The 25,158-nt window shown below is 37.1% G+C and overlaps 1 protein-coding gene and 1 long non-coding RNA gene across 6 annotated transcripts in view; one reads left to right on the forward strand and one right to left on the reverse strand.

Annotated features, from left to right (window-relative positions):
• CPED1 (cadherin like and PC-esterase domain containing 1) overlaps window positions 1-25,158 on the reverse strand; it is a 142,841-nt gene that overhangs the window by 14,064 nt on the left and 103,619 nt on the right. For all 5 annotated transcript variants that reach the window (XM_010706395.4, XM_019612394.3, XM_085218744.1 and 2 more), the window contains exons 18-19: window positions 11,632-11,749; window positions 5,494-5,630 (exon numbers count right to left, since the gene is read on the reverse strand). In XM_010706395.4, coding sequence (XP_010704697.1) covers window positions 5,494-5,630; window positions 11,632-11,749 — 255 coding nt within the window. The remainder of the gene's footprint in view (window positions 1-5,493; window positions 5,631-11,631; window positions 11,750-25,158) is intronic.
• LOC146545226 (uncharacterized) lies at window positions 11,737-14,713 on the forward strand. The gene is made up of 2 exons (XR_014881829.1): window positions 11,737-11,825; window positions 13,296-14,713. It is a non-coding gene; the product is annotated as an uncharacterized LOC146545226 (long non-coding RNA).

Genomic DNA, 25,158 nt, shown 5'->3' on the forward strand with positions numbered 1-25,158 from the left:
TACAGGTTGCACCAGGAAAATTAACCTAAATACTCAGAAACCGGTCTGCTAAGAGAATAGTTAAGACTTGATGTAAGAGGAGAAGAGGAAAATGAGTCAAAGCAAACCTGTGTTCGTACAGAAAGAGAGATATAAAATGTAGATTATCCTCAAAGATGTCAGTCAGTTATAACAATCATATTAGCTTTCAGTCAAGAAATCTCTGACTTCAAGCAGGTATGAGCTATGCCAAGACAGTATCACTGGAATCACACAAGTCTGTTTAACTCCAGCTACTTCCTTCACAGTGAAATCACAGCACTGTTGAAAGACATATCATTAAAATGAGTGTTGATGCCTGTGATCTTCACTGGAGGCGTCAGCAGACACACTCTGGAAACTCTGCGTGCCACATTCTGAACGGGATGCTCTCCCATAAATGCAGCAGAGATCTCAGACAGAAAGATAACTGTGGATTCTTTGTAATCCAATGCATCCCAGGCTGCTGGATGCACAGAACATCACCACCAAATCTGCACATGCAGAGCATCCACTCATTAAGGCCTCCTCTGCATCCAACAATCTGGTTCTAACTATTGTTCCAACCATGCTGTGAGACATCTGTTAATCCTGAAAGGAAACAGACAAATTCTTTTTCTTCTGTTAAAAAAAAAAAACAAAAAAACGCAGGTGGATGAACAGGACATTTGTGTGTAATCCTACCTGCAAAAAATCTTTTCAAAATGCCCTTGCACTGAACTGGCCGAACCCAGTTTGTTGTGATATGCAGACTATCAGAAAGTATCTTTCAAAGCATCCACCCTTTGCAGGTCAGCTTCATTATCAGCATTTGTTTGGACAACCCAGAGGCTAAAGCAGGTGGTGCATAGCCCCAGGAAGAAAACTTGCTTATGTCCTCCAAATAATCCGAGAGCTTTGATGAATTAGAATAATCATTAAATGTAATTGAATGTGTGGTAGCTATGGCAACATATGTTTCTATACAGTTGCAAGAAATACCAAAGCTGTGCATGCCACATATTATTTGAACCAGGGACTCTGTGGATGCTCCCGTTTAGCTCCATGACAATAATGAGCCAAACGATGGTTCAGGTGTGCAGAATATGCTGTATCTCATTTTCTCCACAGTCTGGCACAAGGCTTAGTCCTGTGCTGTTCAGGTCAATGGGGGATTTGTCTGCAGGATGACTAAAGGATCAGGCATACATAAGGCTATAATTTTACCAGACAGAGAACAACACTGTCATGCAGACAGATGCTTTCAGCGTCTTCTGTTGCAAATGTTTTGTGAGAAAAAATCCATCATAGCTTACAGGCTTTAAGAGATTGTGTAAGCATAGTGGAATTCACTTCTTAACCAGACCTATCATTATAAATTAACTACGCTTAGGAAATCTAAGCACCTGTAAATCCCAAACAGTACTTAACTCTAAAATATTATTAAGAAATTATAAGCTAAAATTCCTGTTTTAACAGCTGAATTTTAAGTACTTCAGCAAATATTGCCTTTTCACATTTCCTGTTCTTAGTTACACATGATTCAATGGCACTTTATTATAAGACTAAACTCTGAGCAATATTTCTTAGTGATAAACAAAATCTCCCCATGCTATTGAGGGTAGATTTCTATGTGCTGCTAATTGGATAAATAATTACCTGTTAGAATTCCTTTTCCTATACCTAATTTTAAAAGTTACTGTACAAAATTCAGAGCATTGTGTCTTCATAGAATTGGATAATTCTTACAGCAAATTCTTGTTAACATCAGAGGATTTGTTGAGTCAATATCGTACAGATACATTGTTTTTATTAAGATTGTCTATTTCTTTCCTTCAATTAGGGCACACATGGAGTTCCGTAAAACAATGTACCTGCATCTTATTACCCTTACTAAGAGTTTAGAAGGGAGAACAATTACAAATGCTCAAAATGGAAAATCTACTATGCCAGAACCACCTGAGCCTCAACACTTCAGAATTTTCCTGTTTACAGTGTCTGAAATACAAACATATGACTGACTAGTCTTGCTAACACATCATAAAGCAAAATGAGGCCTCTTATAAACTGTTTTTGTGAATGCATATCCTTTCTCATGTCTCCACCAATCTGTTTCACTACAGGTGGTCTTAGGTTCTTGTGAAATAGAAACAGCTTAGCTCAAACACAGTTTTATGTGCACACAAACTAAAATAGTAGTTAAAACCAATTTGAAGTCACAGCCAGGATAAGTGAATCACTGTTATAGAGGAAGGACTTGATAATTTTAGAGATGAGCTTTGAATTACAAATTTTAATAGAATGTATGAAAGCAGCTTGAAGTTAGAAAGAAAAATTGAAAAGCATATTTTGGTAGGCTTTTTTTACGTTGAATACAGGAAAAAAGTGCTGTTTGGATGATCGTGAGTATCTTTCAGAAATGCTGATAAACACATAAAAGAAATCAAAGAGCAAGAGACATATCTGAGCACTGTATTTAACTGCTGTTCTATGAAACATAACAAAAAAGTATAGTTGCACTTAAACATACAGTTGATCTTACATGTGCTACATCCAAAAAGAGACTATTGGTGTTCACTTTCCATCTTGCTTCATTAGTTGCTGGTGCACATCCAGATGAAGGACACAGCACAGTAATGTGTGATGATAAACTCGCTGCATGCTTCCCTTCACATTTACTACAGGCAAAACAATACACAGACCTTTTTTTTCTTGTGTGTGTGTGCACTGCATTAAAAGAGGTGCATAAGAACACAATCTGCATCATAGCTGGAATATGACAGCGGCAGAGAAATTGACACCTCATTTTTAAAGAAAATGTATAATCACAGGCACTTATGTTGTTTATCGTGTCTAATTGTGAAGTTTTAATCATACAAAGTAAAAACCAGCACATTAGAATCCTGAAGCTGAACTATATGTTTTTTGATGGTCAAAAATCAGAGGCTTCACTCTAACGTATCACAAATATTACTAATTCCTTTGCCTTCAATTCCTGATCAAATCCTACATGAGTCTGAATTTTCTCCAAATGGTATTCTAGAGACAAAATCACAGAGGCTCAAGGGAAGGCATATGACATCATTTGATCCATTGATGCTGCTGACATATGTCACACTCTTTTCTAAAGGAAGATTTGGTAATTATGTGAGCTGTTTAACTGCCTTATTTTGAAATACATTTTGAGCCAGAATTCAGATACTGTGTGGTCTGCAGGTAAGAAAACAGGGCTGAGTTGGGAGATCTCACAGTTACTTCCAGCTCTGATGGAACAATTTTACTTCTGATGCTGCAAAATGTAGATTTTGTGGAGAACAATGTTACACAAGATGAATATTTCAAATATGATGGAATACTACAAATCCCCAGAACACAGAAGTATGTACCATATTTGAGTGCATTTTGGTAAGTGAACACGAGTGATTTCTGTTGTCCTCTAACTTAAGTAGGATTAGAAAACATTCTAAATCATCTCAGTATCCTCATCTAGGCTAATGATTTTGGGCTTAAATTTTGCCCTCATTATGTTTTTCTTGTCTGCTTAGTGTGTTGGTGTTGAACCCTTCTGTTTATTTTACTAAGGAAACTATGATGTAATTAATTGATATTAATTCAGTGATCTCTATAGCGTTTAAAGCTGAGGTATATAATACACAATAAACAATATCACAAATGATGGAAAATAAATATTGATGGATGCTTATAAAAATATCTTGAATAAGAAAAATGTGTTCATTCTCAAGAATTATACCTGTCTACTCAATGGCTCCCTTACAAAACTGATAAGCAAAAGTCTCTTTCAGTGAATGCCTGAAAAAAAAACCCAAAACTTTTTCTATCATTTCCTCAGAATGTGTAAAGTTTCCCTTAATCATAAACATAATCAGGACTTTAACACCCAAGCTGAGGTCCATTTCTACTCATCCAATTTATGTATAAAGAAAGACTTTTTGACTTCCTCAGCTCCCACAACACGAGGAACTTGATCCAGGCCTTACAATTATTTATTTAGTGAAAGAAGCAAAATCGTTATTTAACATGCTACACAAAATTAACAATACCACAGTGTAACAACAACAATAACATTTGAGGAAAAATATAGGAGATGATAGATATATCCAAAATAGGAACATGTATTAGGACGATGACCTATAAATAATACAGCAGGTACGTGGACATCTGTGAAAAGGTAACATGAGTGATTCAGCAGCTTTCTACAGCCCAATAATGGTTATCAGACAGTGATGCAAAAGATGCAGAATAGGAAACGTGCAATTAGTTTTACATAGATTTTTCTCACACTGTGTGTTAATACATCTCACATTAGCTCTGCCTCTTGTTTGACACTAGAATGGATGAAAGTCATAACATAGTAGAATTTGAATTCAGATTGGCTGTAGTGGACATTTAAAAATTGTTGTCCTTGTTTTCACACTGATGAATGTAAGCACTCAGATTCAGGAAGTGAATCCCACACTGCCCTGGCAATTCACTTCCACAGTGGTATATTGTTATTCTGCTATCCTTTAGCTGTCTGACCAAAGGCTGTTTCCTCATTGAAACAGCCCCATGTCTACGAAAATTAAAGACCAAAGCTAGCAAATCATTCTATATTGTTTGTTGTGGTCAATCCAGAAGTGCTTGTTTTGTATTTGAGAAGCAATTTGAGTTTCTCTGTCATATAAACCCACTGGGTTGTTGTTTTTTTTTTGAGAAAAGCATGGTAGGAGAAACCCACAGGCAGAAATCAAGCCAAGCGACAGTGAAGAACTCTGTGCAGGACAAGAAATGATCAGAAATGAAGGAGAAAATATTAATTGGAAAACTATTCTTTTTGTATCTGTCCATACAGAACTTGTATCAGATTCAATCAAAATGTTAATTACTATTTTCTTATCTAGACAATACACTGTAAAAAATCTTTATAACAATTAATTACTTACTTTCTGGATACTTGTATCCTCAGTAATGTACCTGAGCCTCAGATCAGAGCTCTCTCTCAACAGTTTTATAGTCATAGCATGCCTATAAAGGAGACCTTGTATTTCCAAGCAATCACCTTAGAAGCTTCACTATAAGAAAAGAATGTGCAAGAAGACTTGGTAAGATTAGTGTGCACAAGCAATGCCATGCATTAGGTATGCAGCAGAAGAAACTAAACTTGCATGTAAAGTGTGAAACAAACTGTAACAATGCAAATCCCTTCTCTGTTTACCATGCTTGGATACCCTTTGCAGGTCTCATTGAGAACCATGTACATTGCAGACCTTGAAATTCCACTGGTATGACCTGAGTTTTATGTGAAATGGCAGTGTACAACTGTGACTGCATAGGAGGCTAAATTATCGATAGTGGATTCTCTGTCCAAAACATTTTCCCCACTATAATAAAAAGGGATTTTTCTTAAATATCACTCATGCAATTTCTTTTAAGATTCCGGAACACTAAATATCCAAGTAAATAACAAGAAATTAAAGAGCAGAATCTGTTACTTACCTTTCTGCCTTCCACACACTGCTGGAGCTCAGGCTTATCAAACACGGAGTATTGGCAGCCATGGGGCTGCCACATTATTTCTCTCCAGTCACAGGTTCTGTTGTCAGAGCAGCTGAGGCAAGGGACAATCCACTGCCCTGGAAAACAGCAATGTGTTATGAGCATCTCCTCTGTATTTTTTTGAGGAGTGTTACTATGGAACAAGTGAGGCATTCTCAAGCATTTTGTGACAGCAGTTTTCCATATATTAAGGAGACTCTTTCCTTCTCTGCATTCCTTTTGCTGTCTCTGAAAGAACTGTGAATGCTCAGAAGCGGTTTCATTTCTCAGTTCAAATTGCTTTTCTTGCATCAGTTTGTCCTTTCCCAGCAGAAGGGATAAAATAAAGTCGAAAGGGTTAAAAAGGCAGAATGGGAAAAGGAAAATATTTACAGTTCTGAAACATCTAAAGGCAAGATTTGTTCTTATCTATCAAGATTAACTCTCACTTATCAGACCTTACTAAAGAGGAGGACAGACTCTTTAGCAGAGTCTGTTGAGATAGCACAAGAGGAAATGGTTTCAAATTAAAATAAGGGAGATTTAGATTGGATATTAAAAAAAAAGTTTTTTACAGTAAGTGTGGTGAGACATTTGAACAGGTTCCCCAGACAGGTGATGAAAGCCCCATCCTTGGACACAGTCACAGGCTGGACTATGGTCTGAGTAAGCAGAACTAGCTGTGGATGTTCCTGTTCATTGCAGGTGAGTTGTACTAGAGGACAACTTAACAATTCTATGATTTGATTCTATGATTCTACAATTGTTTTCTAAAAAGTTGAGTAGTTGATCAAAGCCTCTGGATAGAAAAGTAAAGCAAGAGAGAGGATGGCTTTCCCTCATCAATACTCATTTCTTTATTTTTTGAGAATTCAGAAAACCATACACATGCATTTCAGAGGGTTAAAGTTAGATGAATAATCTGCATTGCTGACCTCCATTTTCAAACATTAGTTTGCAGTTAAGGAGAGCATAGTGGGATTAACGAAAGTCAGTGAGTTACAAGTGTCTGTTTTGAAAGGCTGAATGATTTACTTAGTGTGGGTCTCTAAAGCTGTTTAATTCCAAAATCCTACTGGAAGTCAGAGGGACTTAGCTTCTGAATGAAGATAGAAAAATTGAGTTGCCTTTATATTCACATCCACTTCTTTTTCCAGTCCATACGATTGTAATGTCCTGACAAAAGCTCTCAGTGTCCATGTAGCTATGCCAGCAAAACCCGCTTTTGCCTGATTAAAGAAAAAAGCACATGCCTCCAGATTCTTCTGTCAAAGCTATCAAGCTAGCATGCTTTGCTTTCTCCTTGCAGCCCAGCAAATGTCTCCAGCAGCAAACGCCTAGTCATTCCTACTGAACAGCAGCACCAGCCCGGTGGGCTTCTCAGTGTTTGTTATACAGCTGCTACACAAGAAGCCTTAGTACAACACAAGGCCACTGTTTATCAGCACTTATCAGGCAAGGACAGAGTGGGAGGCTGAGAGTACCAAGCCTGCAGAATACCAGAGGCCCTGAGCTGTCAGCTGCTACCTCAGGAGCAAGGCCATCTCCATGAGTCACCCCGTGCTTGAACTGCAGGAAAGTCCTAAGCAAATGTTTTGGTAAGTAGCAGATAAAAGAGCCCTCTTAAATGAAACTATCAAGAATTGTTTGCAGGGGAACCTGCACTGACACATTTAAGGGCAGAAAGTATCCCACAGTGCTACGGCTGCACAGCTCTGGCTGCTGCTGAGCCTGTCCTGCAGCTGCTTCTGCTTTATGCAAAACACACCCACCACCAGCTATACCTGCAGGTGACATGGTGCACACGACGGCAGGCTGGAACTAAATGAAAGCCTGAACACCTCCATTATCACACATCAGCACACCTAATTGAGTTCCTGCAGGCAGCTATGGGGCATGCGGCCCACTGCAGCATGGCATAAAGTAAGGAAGGAGGGCCAACAACAAAAAGCACAGAGGTAGAGCTGCTCAGAGCTCCTCACACAGTGCAGTTTTCAGTTTGTGTTCCTTCTCTCTTAATCACTAAGCTGTTGGTCCTTAAGGACAACATTCCCCACATTTGTCAGCTGCTTAAAGTTCAACATGCATTAGGATAAAAAAGTATTGTAGTTCCAAACAGGTAACTTTTTTGAGAGATGAAAGACCTGACAGTTGGTTTCTGGGCAAGATCTTACGCAGTTTTTGTCTTGGGATTTGAAGTGAATCTTTACCCAAAGCTACGAAGTGATGACCCAAGTTCTAGAGCAAGGCATGATTTTCACATGCAGCCATATGAACAGAACGAGAAGTACCAGGTCTCAGCACAGTAGAAAGTGCCATGTAAACTCCATTTATCACTTTATTATCACTTTATACTTCCTGAGTAACAGATTAGGGACAGAATGAATGGCTGGTTTGAGGTTGGAATCAGAGACTACCACTGCTGTCTAGATCTTCAAAAATGACCTAAATGTGGTTTTGGGCAGTGGTTTATATTTAAAAAAATGTATGAAAACTGGCAGTTTTTCCTTATGTAATTTTTCTTTCAAACCAATTTCATAAAAGTTCTGGCAATGGCTACATCTGAGATCCCACATTTTATGGAACTTTCTGCTTAACTTTGTATACGTTTATGAGCTGATCTGGTTTTAGGTAATAAACTAGAAACTATATAAAATGAATATTAAGGAACTGGAACATCTGAATAATAAAAGTTTAAACTTTGGCAACTGAAAGTGATAATGTACCTTTTGAAAAGATTATTTAACTTACGTTCAATAATTAAGTATAGTAAGAAAAAATGAGATATTTTTGGTATATGCTGAAGACAAGTGGCAAAAAAATAGAGAACAATGGCATACGATGGCAAACCTATGTTTATAGGAAGCACTGGCATTTTGTGCTAGTATATGCAGTTGCTACACTTACATAGATTTTTAATATTACGTAAATATATGTATCTTAAACCTAATTATTATAAAATTTTCCTATTGCAACTTCACAGTAGCTAGTTACTGCATTCCTAACCTTCACAAATGAGATTTTATAAAAAAATAAATCTTATATATAAAAAAAGAAAACAAGTAACACTTAAAATTGCAACAAATCAATATTAGTTTGGAAGATAAGATTATTTTCTATTCAGATTGGTTTGGTTTTGTAAGGTAGCAGTATGCAAGGTAGCTTTCAGCATAACTTCAATTATTCTGATTTACGCTGCTTCAGCTAAGAGTCAGCACTGGTTCTCTCGGACAAAAGCAAGTTCACCTAGAATTCACTGAAGGAGAATAAGAGAAAGCTGCTGTTAGGTTAACTTTATTATATGGCAAACACAAAGTTTTATGAAAGCCTGTAATAGGTTTCTAGAGAAAGAGTGAAAGTAAACTTGCTTTTGGGCTCATTAAAGAGGCTTATCAATTGCATATGTAAATCTCTTGCTTAGGATATGAGATTAAACATTGCTAGCCATTAGCTGCTCTCCTAACTTGGTATGAAAAAAAATATGATTTTTAAAAATTATTTAGGACTATTTACTTCATATTTAAAAAGCCAGCAAATGCTAGCCTAAAGTCAAGAAGTTTTAATTAAGAAAAGCTGAATTTTATTTTATTTTATTTTTCTTTTTCCTTCTGGACAAGGATTTTGGCCTTTTTTAATTTTGCTCATCCTTTCCCACTGCCATAGGCACAAATACACAGATTTTACTTTCAAGATCAAAACCAAATAATTACCCATTGAAAAACAACAACAACAACAAACTGAAAAATCAAATTTAAATTTAAAGGTTTAGCTAAAGTGAAACTAAAAACAGCTTGTTGATTTATGATTAGTTCACTTTTACATTTGGGATCTAGTTGAAATCCTAAGACATTTTAAAGATGCTTTCTCTAGGAGTAGGTTATAGAAACATTCTTTTGCCTTGCAGCTGTATTGTGGCAATCCCCACAAATTGGGGGATGTAAGGATAGAGCACAGCCCTGCCAAGAAGTACCTGAGGGTACTGATGGGTGGCAAGCTGAATACGAGCCAGCAATGTGCCCTCACAGCCATCTGGATCCAGGACTGCATCAAAAGAAGTGTGGGCAGCAGGGTGAGGGAAGTGATCCTGCCCCTCTACTCTGGGCTAGTGAGACCTCACCTGGGATGTGGAGTCCTCAGTACAGAAGAGACCTGTTGGAGCATGTCCAGAGGAGGGACAAAAAAAGGACTCAGTGGATAAAACACCTCTCCTACAAGAACAGGCTGAGAGAGCTGGGGCTGTTCAGCCTGGAGAAGCGAAGGCTCCAGGGAGACCTGGGAGCGGCCTTTCAATATCTAAATGGAGGCTGTGCGAAAGAAGGCAACAGACTTTTAGCAGAGTCTGTTGTGATAGGACAAGGGGAAATGATTTCAAACTAAAAGAGGGAAATTTTAGGTTGGATATAAGAAAAAAAGGGTTTTTTTACAATAACAAGGGTGAAGCACTGGAACAAGTTGCCCAGAGAGGTGGTGGATACCCAGTCCCTAGAGACACTCCAGGTCAGGCTGGATGGGGCTCTGAGCATCCTGATATAACTGTGGATGTCCCTGTTCATTGCAGGGGAGTTGCACTAGACATTTTTAAGGGTCCCTTCCAACTCAAGCAATTCTGATTCTATGAATCTATGATTCTGTGTTCTACAAGAATGTTCCCTGTCAGGACTGGGATATTGCTTAGTTATAAATTGAGTGGTTTTGCACAAAAGCCCTACTTTCCAGTTCCAGTTTGAATTTGTGAAATGAATTAAAACTATACAGTCACTTCTTCCTGGAAACTATACATCCCAGTTCTAGGCTCATCAGACATCTCTAGGCAAATTTTCACTTTATAAACCAACATGATTCCTCTCTTTTTTAAAGACTTGTCCTTTGAGACTACATTTCCTGAAGTCGTTTCCATTTTTAATGTTATGCTATTAGCACTAAATCTTTAAATATATTTTATATTCAGCTCCATTTAGCTAGACAAAGTTTTCAAAAAAAGCACATTATATATCACAAGAAACAGGCTGTCTGCCCAAAAGGACTCTTCTTTCAATTTGATTTGGGCTTTCTAGTCAGGATTTTTACATTCTAATATACTAATATATATGGTGCCATGTTTGTTTATGACTCAAAACTGCTGTGTGATTAGAATACGCTGCCAGGTATAGTGATGTCTCCTTTGTGTATTCCCTTAACATTGGAAAAAAATAATTTCCCTTTTTTTTTCATATAATCTGATGTATTCAGGCACTTCATGCAATTCCTGTTACTGTGCAATGACTGTGCATTGAGTTTGTGCAAGTTCACTGCTGTGAGAAGATGCTCTTACCTATGAGAAGAAAAAAAATACATTCGTGGGGTAGAGATACAGTAGTTTGGGTTTATTTTTCATTTATCTAACAAAGAATTGAACAAATTCTTTGTTTAATCCAAAAGCAACTTAAAGGGCACAGAACTGCATACTCCAGTAGTGCTGTGGATTTCTCATATTTGTTAAAGCACACTTGCATAAGTCTTCATGCATCTGTGAACTAAAGATTAATAACTGTCTGCCATTCTGCTCTGTTGTGGGTTCTCACTAATCCAAAGGGATACTTCAATCATATTGGTTGTTGAATAATTATTGTTTTAACAAAAGGCATTTCAGCCATACTGTGTGATTTGTCCATCTCGATATTTAAGGTGTTGATACATGTAAAAGCCCACTTTAAAATTGTTATTTTTTTGTTTTCAGTATGGAAGTAGAAATATAAAAATAAAGTGGGTCCAAATGTTGTATTCTTTTTCAAGAAGTTATTTTTTTTCTTCTTTTTAATTAGACATTTCCTTTCATTTAGAATAAAACCCTGTTTTATTTTAAAATGGTTTGGATGGAAATAGTTCAATGCATTTCACAGGCTACCTAACAATAACACAAGTAGTGGTTGATCGCTGATAACAAATTCATCAAAATAAAAATTGTCACAAAATTAATCTCATTCTAAAAATCCATAACAGTTACAAGTGATTAGTTATAACTGTTGTGTGTCGTTTGGTGCATGAGCAAAGAGAGTAAGAAACATCTCTTTCTACATCTGTCTTGGTGAAGTGCATGAGATGAGAAGACTAAGCACAAACCTTTTGCATCTCCAGCTTCACAGGTCTTCAGTGCAGTCTGTGAAATTGCAGACAGGTACTCATGAGACAGAGGCTGCAGGCCACAGGACTCCTCTGGATGAATTTGAGAACCACAGTCCTGAATAAAAATGAAAGGAGTGAAAATAACAGCGCTGCAACGAACCACATGGCTTTTAAATCCTCTGTAATGGCAAGTAAGGAACAGCAGTATTTGGGGTTTGCTCTACAGTTCTTTCATATTTAAGTCTTTCATGTATTTTTAACACAAAATTTAAAATTCTTTTTGCATTCAAACAATGGTTTAGTAATAATCTGAATCCACAGTCAGTGTACAAGACACTACATTTGCTAAAGATAAAAGAAAACGTACAATCAATTAATGCCATTTTGTTTCTATTTGTCAAGCAATCTCTACTTATTTGCTCATGGAGATTTTGTATGCATATCTGCAGACATATTTCTCATATTTTTCTGTTGAAATGTCTCAAAGTCATTTGAGGAGATACAGGTGCATAAAGAAAAAAAAATTCAGAAGAGACTTGGCCTTGCTGAACTTCATGAGGTTGGCATGGGCTCACCTCTCAAGCCTGTCCAGGTCACTCTGGATCCCTTCCTTCTAGCGTGTCAAGTGCATCACTCAGCTTGGTATCATCTGCAAACTTGCTGAGGGTGCACTCAATCCTACTGTCAATGTCACCTATGAAGATGTTAAACCATTCCCAGCACCGATCCCTGAGGAATGCCATTCATCATCAGTCTCTACTGGGACACTGAGCCATATCAGTTCCAGATGGAGTTCAATAAGACACAGAATTAACATAGAAATATTTTATCTATTATTGGCTTTTAGAAAGCTTGAGTATATGATTCTAATCTATTCTATTCAAAGATACTGAAGGTGCCAGAAGCTCCCAAAAATTTTAAAGGAAATATTTAAGAGAATAGTGATTTCTGACCAAAAGTTTTAGCATATGTGAGCTCTTAAATTTTAAATAGTATCTTATATCAGTGTTGTGCCTTACAAGGAATAACCTTCAAGCATCCACGGATGATATAAGTAACATCACAGCATTTGTAACACTGAGCAGTTCTTCTAGTAACTTTAGATAGCTACAGTATATATGGCTGCACAAATTGCCAACTACAGCTTCCCTTTATTGTTTCTGAAGAGAAATAACGTTGATGTTTTTGATGTTTACTTTAGGACAAAATGAATCATATCCTAATAATGCCTTTCCCTCTTGACTGTAAAAAGAGTTTAGAATGATCCAGAGGCATATATCTAGTTATTTCAGATGAATCTCACTTCAAATTACTTTGTAAAGATACTCTTCCTCCATATTGCGTTGCCCAGTTTTTAAATACTGTATGAAAAATGAAGACATGCCCCTTTCTGACTGAGACTGAATATTAATAATGTTAACATTCAATATTTCAAGACTTGCTTTGTAAAGGAATTTCATATGCTTATTACTTCTAATTATTTACAAAACAAACAAACTATACAAATGGAAAAACACTTTCAGTGGAATATATTCATTTCAAGAAACAGTATTCTTGAAACTGAAAATAAGAATAAAATTCAATTTCTTCAAAACAACAAAAATGATTTAACTGCTCTTTTTCTCCTTTGAAACATGATGATTTCTATTTTTCTTTTCTAGACTGATGTTAAAATGGATTAGACACCTGTCACATTCTACCACTGTCTGCTTCTGAGAGATGCTAGATCTAGGACACTATTTCTAAATTGGACCAATGGGCAAATAACAGTTATGTACTAATACTGTCAAGGTGAAATTTGGTGATATAATCAGTGCCCCTTATATTGTTGGAGATATGAATATATGCTTGATTTTAGTAAATACAAGTGTGCATTAATTATTTAATTAAAAGGTAAGCAAAATAGTTGCCTCATATTTAATATGAATTCATTCGATTCCCTATTGACTTTAAAGGGCTTATGTCATCTCTGTGTACAAAATGTCAGAAGAACAGCAAAATATCTGTGGGTTCTATTATATAATTGTCTTGTTTTATGCTCTGTAATAATGCTCTATAACTAAAGAAAGCTGTTATGACAAAATGAATGGCACAGTGTCTTCTAGTGTCAACTGTGAGCTTGTCTTGGAGCCTCTGGGTCTGGGCAACCTGGACAGGTATTTGACAGTATTACTTTAACTAACCTTAACACCAGAAAGCTCCTACTTTGCAGTAAAACAATTTGCATAGGACTTCACAAGAAAGCTCCAAATTCCTGAATGAGCTGCTATTGCTCTCAACATGGTGTCATAAAATAATTTAATAGGGATTTTCTTGTTCATACCTCTGCGAAGGGTATGTGTTTAAGCAATCAAAAATTGACTTTAATTGCATTCCTTGGGAGATATCTTTAACACAAGGTTCATGTGGCTTTTTATTTTATTTATTTATTAATAAATAGTAAAAATAAATTTGCAAGCCACATTTTGTCACTGATTTATGTTGACTTCGTGTGTTTTCAAATCACACAAGCCATGAGTTCTAAAGAACTGTGCTTGTGCTTAATATGTAATTCTAGGATCATTGAGAGACTGTGAATCCCTGAAAAAGCATTATTTCTTTCAGCTTCAGTTTTGTAGGATACCAATCTTTTATCATCACTGACATGCTAAATTTAATGGGCAAAACTAATCTGTGGCAGCCACAGATTCAGTATAGATGCACCACTATACAGTGCATTAAGGGTTTTGCTGACAGCTTTCAGATTTTTTTAAGTTTTCTTGAGGTGCTGTAGTGACATGACATCCTTCTTGCCTTGCCCAAAGATGAAACATCTTGTGATCAAATGTTTACAAACAATCATCAGGGCAAAGATGAGAGCCAGACACGTAAACTTAGATGATAGTTCTTGCTGTATCAGTTCTCCCTTCTTTTTCAGAAAGCAGACAAAAAGGTCCTGAAATGTCTGGACTAGAAGAAAACTTCCCCTCAGCTAGAATTCACTCTTCATGGGACTGTTTTGGTGTTTTACTAGTAAACTTCCATTTTTACAGAAAATTTACTGGGAACTAACAAATAAAAGAGGAATAAAACCTTCTAATGTACATCTAGAAACCTTTCAGTCAATATCAGTTGATATGTAGGGAGCATTTCTGAAGTTCATCTGCTGTGTAAAGAGAACTGTTTCTCTCCAGAGCACATTATAATGAACGTGATTCTTCTTAATGGGTATATGTCTTCATAAAAAAATCACAGAGATTTTTGAGCCTGGTACTCTGAAGTTTTCTCAATTTTATTGGAACTGTCAGTGTATGTTATTTAATTTATTTATAATTTAATAAGACGAACAAAAAAGTCTGATTTTACAAAAATTTTGTTTAGCTCAGCATTCAATAATTGAAAAAATACATATATACATATACATATGTGAGAGAGAGAACCATAGCACTGTAAAGATGATCCATAGTCATGCAATTAAAATCATGGAATGAATGTCATATTTAAATACTGCTGTAGCTGCAATTATGCTTTAAATTAAGATATTGATCTTCAGTACTAATAGATTTTTACTTGCTGTTGTGCCTTTTCAGCACCTCCGTTCTAATGAAGGAATAATTTCTCTGAAATCACAGTAATTGTCTACATATTAACACTGTAAGCTTCCTCCTAACTGGAAGGAATTGAAAGAAGAGAAGATAAGAAGCCCACAACTTTTCCAAGAAAACCTGTATTAAATAGAGACAAATTATTCTTCTGTGTTCTTTTTAATTGTCGGTGCCCCAGCAGAGTGGCAGTGCACCATATAAAGAAAAGGAAGTATATTTTAATGTTCTCAGCTGATATTATATACAAAACAGTTCTGCCTTTTATAAGAAGAAGGTACATTTTTCAGAACCTTTCTGGAATAATCCATGCAAAGCTGTTACTAAAACTATGACTTTCTCTGAAAGTAGACATGTTAATGAATTGAATGCTTTGGAAACTCTCACCCAGGACTCCTCTGTGTAGGCTCCATTCCCAGTTTTTTCAGCAATCTTTCTGCATTTATGTTAAAAACTCTTATTGATCAATGGGAACGGTAGGCTCAGCACTTTGAAAAACTGGTCAGCTTTGCTTAGGTACTCATGTCTGAGATTGCACTCACCCAACACAATGAAGACAACATCTACTAATAACAACCAATACAGAATAAGCATATCAGTATGTTTTTAAAGTAAAAAAAAAAAAAAAAAAAAAAAATCATAATAAAGCTCATAGGAATTCATTTTAGCATTGCATACAAACACCAGATAGCCAAAATCCCACATCCCTTTAATACTCTAAGCCCACTTGTCTGGGAGCTAGTGGATGAGCTAAATGTCATTCACTAGTTTTTGGCAAAGAAGGGAGATTTTCCAATCACTGTGCTTTGTCTCTGAAGCCTTTGGTCAGCACTGGCCATCAGCACCGCAGCCCAGCCTTGCCCTATGGTGCTGCTGGGGGTACCACACTGCTTTTGACTCTTTACATTTGAGACACGACAGAACAAAGCTTGCTGTGAGAGAGATAATTTTCAATGCTTTTCTGCTGGCCTTTGTAGACTTGCTGACTTCAGTTTATTTGATCTGGTTCTATTTAAACTGATCCAGTTTCTCATAAAACACTTCCATCTCTCCTCTTAGTCCATCTTTTTCTACAACTTTACACACAACTAAAACTAGAAGTGATTAAAAATGATGCTATGGAAAGAATTCTAATAAAATTAGTCAAAGGGTGAGCTCATGAAACAGTGAAATTGTATCTTATTGCTAGGGAATAAATTGTGAGCAGATGGATTAGTTCCACTCTAACGACTTTATTAATATGGCAGTAACAAATGAAGGAACAGTTGGCACGTTGACTTCTATTCAGCTGTCTCCCTCTGTCCGGCTGCATTATTCAGTGATAAATGAACCCCCAAAGATTCAGAGATTTGGGCTGGTTCAGATAAGCACCCAATATTAACTTCATTAAACTGAAACTCCTATGTGCACAAAAAAAAAAAAAAAGATCTAGAACACTCTGGCAAGGAGGGAAGCAATCTTCTGAGAAGTTTTAGTTCACTTTCAGCCAGAAAACAATGACCATTACTTTTCATCAAGCATTAAGACATATATGAAGACATTGCCTACATCAAAAGGAACAGAGAGATGAGGATTAATGGGATGAACTCCTGGGGTAGCAGTTCATGTACTGCAGCTATATTTTGAAGGAAAGAAATTGCTGCCTCTGTGTTTGTTGAGGAACCTAATGTGTTCCATCTGCAAAAAAGGCATAATATTTCCCTATTGGCCCCAAAGGCACTGTCATGATAAACACATTAAAAGACTATGAGGTGCTCAATTCTGCAGGGATCTAGGGAGAGGTCACTTTAGATAAGAGGTTTGGGCACTCACAGGGTTGGAACATGCAGTGCACAGACATCAGTAGGGGACTGGGAATGATATAAAAAGCCGAGAAACTTGCCATATTGTCAAGGCATGTTGGAGACATCAGAGAAGAATTTGCAAAGTAGACAAAGCACAGCCACAAGTCTAAATTGCTTTCAAGTTCTTACCAGTGCTATTCACATTGTGACTATTATTACACTGTCTGAAGAATACAAGTATACCATACATTACAGGATTTTTCTCTTAATCACAAACTTTTGCTGAGGAAGTTATGGGGGGGGGAACAATATAGCATGCTTTAATCAGTGATGGAAGAATATATTTAATATTTGCCAAAGAGCTTTTGAAAACCCCAGTAGGTCCCTATCTACAAAGACAATTGCTTCAAAGTAAATGAAGATTGTATGGACAAATACAAGTCATCGTGACACTGGAGCAGATGCAAAGTGGCTTCCTCTGCACTCAGAAGGCTAACCTCAGAGGAAGCTAAGAAACAGTTTTGAGAACTGAGCACTGTTACTCAAGAGAAAATTATTATTATTATAATAAATGAATTATTCTGAACAGTTCAGAGGTGCAGAGAATTTGTTGAAGACAAGTGAATGTGAAATACAAATTTCCTAAGAATAAATACTGTAAGCATAAGTTCTGGAAAATATTTTTAACTGTGCCAAAAGGCAACTACTTTTTTTTTTTCCAATATTTAAAGCTAACAACTGCATGCTATCTTTTTCAACTGTGCTTTCTTAGCAAGCATGCTTTTTTCTAAAGCAACTAAATGATATTTTTCTTAATCAGGAACAGTAATGACCACTAGCTTGTATGCTTTATCAACTAAAAACAGAAAGCAAAAAAAGAAAAAAGGAATGAAAAGAATGTAGTGCTCCTTCCTCCCTCAAAATGAAGATAAAAGAGGAACAGCAGTTAAAGAGAGGCATTTTGCTATTTTAGATTCTACAGGATTTTTATTCTGAAGAGTGAGACAGTGGTTTCGACCTGAACATCTCAGGAGCTATGTCAGTTTTGGATTCCCATTTAGTCTTCCTCTTTTCCCTCTCTTTCCCCAGTGTAAGCTCTGAATGTGAACTGATTCAAAATTTGCCAAGTCCCAAATCTGCACATGGAGAATAGTTTGAGAAAACCATGTGCTTTGACACTTTAAGAAGTAAATATTATGTGATAACCAAGGGAATTGTTAGGTATTTATGGTTTTCTCTCAATAAATTGCCAATGATCCCCTGATGCTTTTCTATGGTAATTAGGTACAAAATCTGCTATATTGTTAGCTGGAAAATCCCACAGTCCTGTTCCTATTTTTAAGGAGAATTTTGCTATACCCTTCCACGCTAAAGATGTACAGCATTCGTATTTCACATAGCAAAGAAATTTTTAGATATTATGTACAAGAAGCTGTTGATCTCTAGTCCCATCTAATAGGTTTTAGAGCAGAACCTTTATATCATAGCTATGACAAACACAAGAAATCAGATTCAACAGCCATCACTACATTCATAAACTATGACAAGATCTGAGTAAGTTAAAAGCACTTTTGTTCATTGCTGAATTCTGAAACCAAATTACGCTGACAATAGCAATACATGTTAGCTAAGGATTCTGTCTAGTGAGTTATGTCTGCTAAAGTTACTATTAAAGTTGCTTCTTACAGTAAGCAAGACTTAAAGATTTGAATTCACTGTTTCAGAAAATAGTATATCGAAAATACTTCTTTGTCACTTTTAGCACAAAATCCCATAGATCTTGCAAGAGCATCTATTAACCTTATTTAGAGTTTATTTTAGAGCATATTGTAGGGCATCCTGGAAGCAGAAATTGGGACCAGGTTCACAACTCTGCCTCTTATTTTCTGTATCACCTTGAGCAGATGACTTGGAGCTCCGACAATACCAACATCTGGAATGTATCTTCTCAAAACCCTCACTCAGCTGACACCAGTCTCCTAAGTGCATACATATCTTCATCTGAGCATAGTCAAAATCAGCCATAGTTCTACAGAGCTATGCTACTCAACTCCTTTAACTTTAACAGAGTTCAAAAATCCCTTTGCTTGATGGTGCTTATCTGACAGGTATTCTCAGGACATGTCACCAGAACTGTGCCTTGCACAAAGCATTAATTTCCTTTCATATTACAGGTAGAACAGTGCCCTGTGACATAGGAAGCATAGAGTCCCTCTTTTAGGTGATTTGCTGGAGAGATTTCCATTCCATCTCTCAATGCCTTCCTACAGTCAGTGGACTATAGGCTGCTCTGGGCAGTGCAGTCTCTCAGGCTCTCCCAGAGAAGCTGCTTGCATTTGCTTTGTACATATAATTAAATACTGAATTGTAAAGAGCCTTGAATCAAGTCCACTCACAGACTAGATGTGTGTAAAGAACACGGTGAAACTGAATGGCAGGAGCAACCAAGCCCTGTGTTATCTTTAGCTGAAAAAGGGCCAGCTGAAGTGGGCGCTCAAATCCCTGAGAGAGCACGTCACTGTTTGAAGTGGAGGAAAAACTCTCCTGTGTCCAAAAGTGGACGTATAACTCCCATAGAAAGGCATACTTAAGATACATTCCTTTCCATATTATTTTCTGCTGGGCAGTGCATCTGAATCCATAACCACTGTGCTGGCTCTTGTAGATCTTATTTTTACTTTAGACTAAGCGTTCTATTTCAAAACTAAGAAATGATTGTATCCAGACATATTTATTGTTGTTGCTGTTTTCCCCTTCAGACGTATCATTTGTTTTACTAAAAAATATTAAACATTTCTCTACAAGTTTTACTTCACTAATGCTCCCTATACAACACATTAAGGAACCTAGCTACACCGCCTAGGCATCTTATGTTTCACTAAGCTTCAGTATGTTTAAATCTCATCCCAACAGATTCCCCTGGTTCTTCTGGAACATTCCCTGGACATGAAAAAGGTGTGTAATACTGATAGTTTCAGCCATATATTCATTACAAATAGAAAGCTGGTGACTACCAAAGAGGATGCAAAACTTCTGCATGTCCAGTGCAACAGCAGAACTGATTACTTTATCTTGAAATACACATCAGAACCATGCATGGTCTGGGGAACACAGAGCCACTAACAGGCTCCGAAACACCAAGTGAAAGACTTCTGAAACTGTTTTCCCAGACAGTGCCAAAAACCTTGTGAGTTCCTGCCTTTCATGTAAAAACAAAGTCGGCATATGTGTGGAGGCTTCACTCTAATGGAAAGCACACTTGTATCTGGGAGGCAACAGGAGGTATTTCCCCCGCATGCTTACAGACTGTGCTGATGCACATGTTTGAACAGCCCAAGAACATGGCCAGCTCAGTGCAGCCATGTGCTTTGATGTTGGCTGTCTTTTCTGGTATCACAGAGAGCACAGAGGCCCAGCAGCCATTCAAGTCAAGTCCCAAGAGCAGAATGCCCTCCTCTTCAAAAAGCAATATCCACAGCAAACGCACCAATCGTTACTCTCCAGAAAGTGGTACTAACGTGCGTGGAGTTGGTTGGTTTACTTGCTTAATATCCATTTTGTACTGAAAAATATCACCAAGGTATAGAATCATAGAATCATAGAATTACTCAGGTTGGAAGGGACCTCAAGGATCATCAAGTCCAACCGCAGCCTAACCATAGCACCCTAACTCTAACAACCCTCTGCTAAATCGTATCTCTGAGCACCACATCCAAATGGCTCTTAAACACTTCCAGGGATGGTGACTCAACCACTGCAACCACATAGAGGCAGCTAAGAGTTCCATGGGTCCAGACCTGAGCCTAGTGGCATCCATTTCATGGAAGGCCACCTGAAGGGTGACAAGGAGAAAAGGGGAAAGTGAAGCTGAGGTGCACTTACTGTAACGCCCCCATCCCTGGCAGGGTGATCCTTAGCACCTTATGCTTTCCTAGCAGCTCAGCCAGAGATAAGTCATAGTGGCTGTCAGCCCTGCAAACAGCAGCCTGACTGTATTTGGATCAATTTTTAAAAAAAGATATGACAGAGCACACACCTCTCACAGAGTCTATATCAAAAAAGCTATTATGGCCAAATATCAGATCCTTTTCTTGCTAAGGCATTAAACTGTTTAGGTGAGTCTAGCAACAGGTGCAAAGATCTTGAGAGGGTACATTTTCCAAAGGAGTATTTGTATGAATTGTTTCATAACAAATAAATATATTAAAATCTATTACTGATGCAACTTTAGAGCCTTGTTGTATTAAGAAACAAAGATGAAGGCTAAAACTAAGAATGAGTAAATGACACTAGAGGAAATCTCTGTGCAAATATGTAGGATATATGAACAGTGTTCAGGCAGGTCTCCATTTCACACTATATAGAATTCAAAATTAAACTATTTAAAAGGTGCTCTATAAGCCTACAGTAATTCAGAATGGAAAACTGTTACTTTTACTCTGAATATATGAAAGAGTGAGAGAATGTATAGATTTAAGAAGTGGGTTTTTTTCTCCCTTCTTTCCTAGGGTTAAAAGCTTCAGTAAAAATACAACACTGTAAAAGAAATTTAACAGTCATCTTCATTCAAGACTAAAATTTCTTGGACAATGCACACGATAAAGTCTGTATCAAAACTGAACAGGTAAGTATATTTACAGGCAGTATCTGGTTATCATTTTTACTTCCCTTTTACTCCACTTGGTCAAAAAAGAATGAAGTAGGGAAGGACTGATTTGCCTTTGAAAAACAATTCATGTTTCATAGAAAAGAACCTTTGAGTTAGAATATTTTCCTTGCTGTCTAATAGCTATGTCCTACACTAAATTTGACATATCCCCAGATACTCATTTAACATGCACAGCTGGGAGACAGGAGTAAGACAGGCAAGTCTGTTTTCCTAGAACACCTACAAATCTGGCCATGTAGTAATTTATTTTTTAAACTACAATGGGGTCAAAATTGACCCTAATTAATTCACAGTGCACTTGCTGCTATAATCACAGAAGTGAATTTCACGGATTTTTATTAATCGTGATCTTTTCAAAAGATACTGATTAAAGGTTTGCCTTCTGGTGCACAGCAGACTGAAAGTGCAGCCTCCTTAAGGCCTGATTGGCTTACTGAACAGCAGACTGCATGCAGGTAGCTTTCACACATGGACAGAAACAGATTGCATGCAGTTAGTGCCAAACAAGCAGATTGAAGTTAGAATGCTCCCTGCTCCCTGCAGCAGCCTGCTCACAGTAATTTACTTCTGCATGTCCTTTTCATTCAAAGTAATCAAGCAGCCAGTAGTTGAACAAGGTTCTTGTTCACAAAAAAGCTACTAATTACTTCTGAAAACTGAAAGGTACTTGGTGATAGTGTTTATTCTACTGCACAAGAGGGATGCTGAGCTGAAGCTTTGCTTTGCTCAGTATGGAGATCACATTACCACAGTAACAGAACACCGTAAAAATAGGAAAAAAAAAAAGCAGTCAAAATTTAAGGCTTACTCAACATGATATTAAGGCAGTTAATTGCAGTTTATTAATCACCTAATTTCCCCTGGCGTACACAAATAGTTCATGTAGCAATTCACTCTTCCCAGCAGACACATATCTCATAGATCGCAGCAATTCAGTTCAGGACTGAGGAGGAAAGATGAAGCCAATAACGCAGCCAGAGCAGAACTGCAAATGTCACTGAATCAAAGTGGCTCAGGTTGCTGACCCCCAAACATCAGAAACATGTTAGGTACTGTTTTATTCTTGCAAAGACAGAGGCTACACTTGCATTTGGGCAGCGTTCCAGCTGCTGCCAGGCTGTGACCACATCTACAAATGCCAAGATTCAGTACTTCAAAGAAATACCTCTGTAAAGAGCTAAGCACTTCTACACCTTTCATATGAATTTTTAATCAGCCTATGAGAAGAGTTGTGTTTAACTTTCTTGTACTGACTTATAAAATAAATTGGTGTAAATTCAAGTTTCTGAATATGTAGGACAAATTTTTCTTTAGTAAAGCAGGCATGGATGCCTTCATTTCCAACAGTAAACTCTCCCACACTATAATGTAGATTGTTTTTCTGACTAGTAGGATTATTTGATTACAATGCCCCCTGAGCAGCTATGGAGCCAGGAATTGAATATTACCTTATTGTTTAAATATTTTTGCCTGGGTAGATGAACAGTTCATAGCAAGACGGCTCTTGATCCGTCCACACTCCAAGTTGATAACAGCTATTTTTTTGTTCTTATTCTTCCTCAGTAAGATACTGAACATCTTGAAACAGGAATCTCGCACAGTGTTTGCATAGTAATAATTCAGCAAAACCCCAACAAATTCTGAACCAAACAGACAGCTTAGGTTTCCTCTAGAACAAGTTCTCTTCTACATGGAAAAGGGATGCCAGAAATTACGGTGGATGCAGAGACCATAACCTTTGGTTGCTTCAGAAAACTATAACTTTTCCAGTTCAAATCAGACTCAGAGTATGTACTGCTGACAAAATGATATATTATATACAGTACACTATAATCTATATTCAATATGTTAAAATAATTTAACTAAGATTAAATTAATTATTACTGCAAGGATGCTGTCTTGTTTTTACTTTTCTCGAATTCCATTGTTCCATAACCTTTCTACAGCCTTTTTATCATTTGACAACAGCTATGTAAGAAATTACAGAAACTTTGCAGTCTTTTTAATGGAAATGCACAGACGTGGAGCAGCCTTGGTGTGCTACCATGCTGATCTTTACCCTTCAGCTGCTAATACCTTTCACCTAATAAAAACACCAGTTCTGCATGAGTAAACCAGGGGAGTATACTTCTAGGAAAGTAATCAAGTTTGATTTTTTTTTATTTTGCTTCAGCTATTTTCTGTTCATACAACTAACACTAGTGAGCTCGAGGGAAGGTCAGAATTGGGGAAGAGAATCAAGATATGGTTTAAAAGAACAGTAAATTGTTTTCTTATGCTCTTTAGATGTTCCATAATGTTATGACTACTGAATAAAAAATACATAACAGTTTGCAGCTGCTAGAAATATTTGGAAATACTTTGAAATACCTTTATTTTGGAATATAAACCTACCCTCTATTGTTTTGAAAACATTACATGGGAGGAAACAACATCTGCTGTTCTAGAGTACTGCATTACTACCTTCATATAGAGTACACTAAAAGAAAAAAAAAAACAACAAATACGTAGCATATAAAATCTAATTTGCAGTTTTGCAAAGCAAAATGTCTGTGCAATGACTGATCTTAATAGGCCACCACACGTTTAATCACCTGCAGTAATTAAATAATCTCATTTTAAGCTTAGAGTTCAGCATCTAATGCTCTGGGGAAAGACAAAGTAGGTAGATCCATCAAAAAGACCTCAATACATCCATGAAAACTCAAACACACACAGACACCAAATGGCCCTCACATTGCCAGGGTAAATGCCTTGGGTATGAACTCCATTTATACCAAGAGGTATAAACCTCTTCACTGTATCAGAATGCCAAAGCAATGCTTCATTTCTATAAGACATGGATTTAATATAAGGCATTTCCTGTAAACCAAAAAAGCTGTCTCAGTCCTCTTCTGCCTTTCTCCAGTAACTGACTGAAGTTATGAAGCTAGCTCTGAGTTAAAGACAAGTGGAAGAGCTGTCATTATTTATAACTGCTGCTGGTCCACCGGTTGTGTACTGGTTCAGAACCACATTTTACAAGAACCAAGACATTCCCCAAGCTATTTTTATGACTTCTGACCAACTCAGTGGTAGCTGTTGAAGTGCACAAAGCCAATGAGTACCTCTCCAGAGCAAATATACCTTTCTGAAAGTAATCTTTACATTTTCACAATTCTTAAGAGTGAATGCCTCAAACTCAGGACACAATTCATGGTGCAGGTTTCTCGAACACTCAATTTGTATCCTGCCTGCAGCACACATACAGAAGTTTCAACAAGGAAATTCTTCTGATCTCCTTGTCATTTCTTTCTGAAGTGCCTTATCTGAAGTTTTCATCAGAAAGTCAGTAATGGAATAAAAATGTAGTGTCAAATTGTAGCTCACTATCAGAAAAACTGACAAACTGGGAGAAAGCATACTGATCATAGCTTTATAGTGATTTTACCTGGAAAAGCCTGCTGCCTTCAACATCCACATGTTTAGTCTTTAAAGAATCTGTCTGACC

Source organism: Meleagris gallopavo, chromosome 1 (genome assembly GCF_905368555.1).
Source record: "Meleagris gallopavo chromosome 1, MGAL_WU_HG_1.1, whole genome shotgun sequence".
In the NCBI taxonomy this organism is placed as follows: domain Eukaryota; kingdom Metazoa; phylum Chordata; class Aves; order Galliformes; family Phasianidae; genus Meleagris; species Meleagris gallopavo.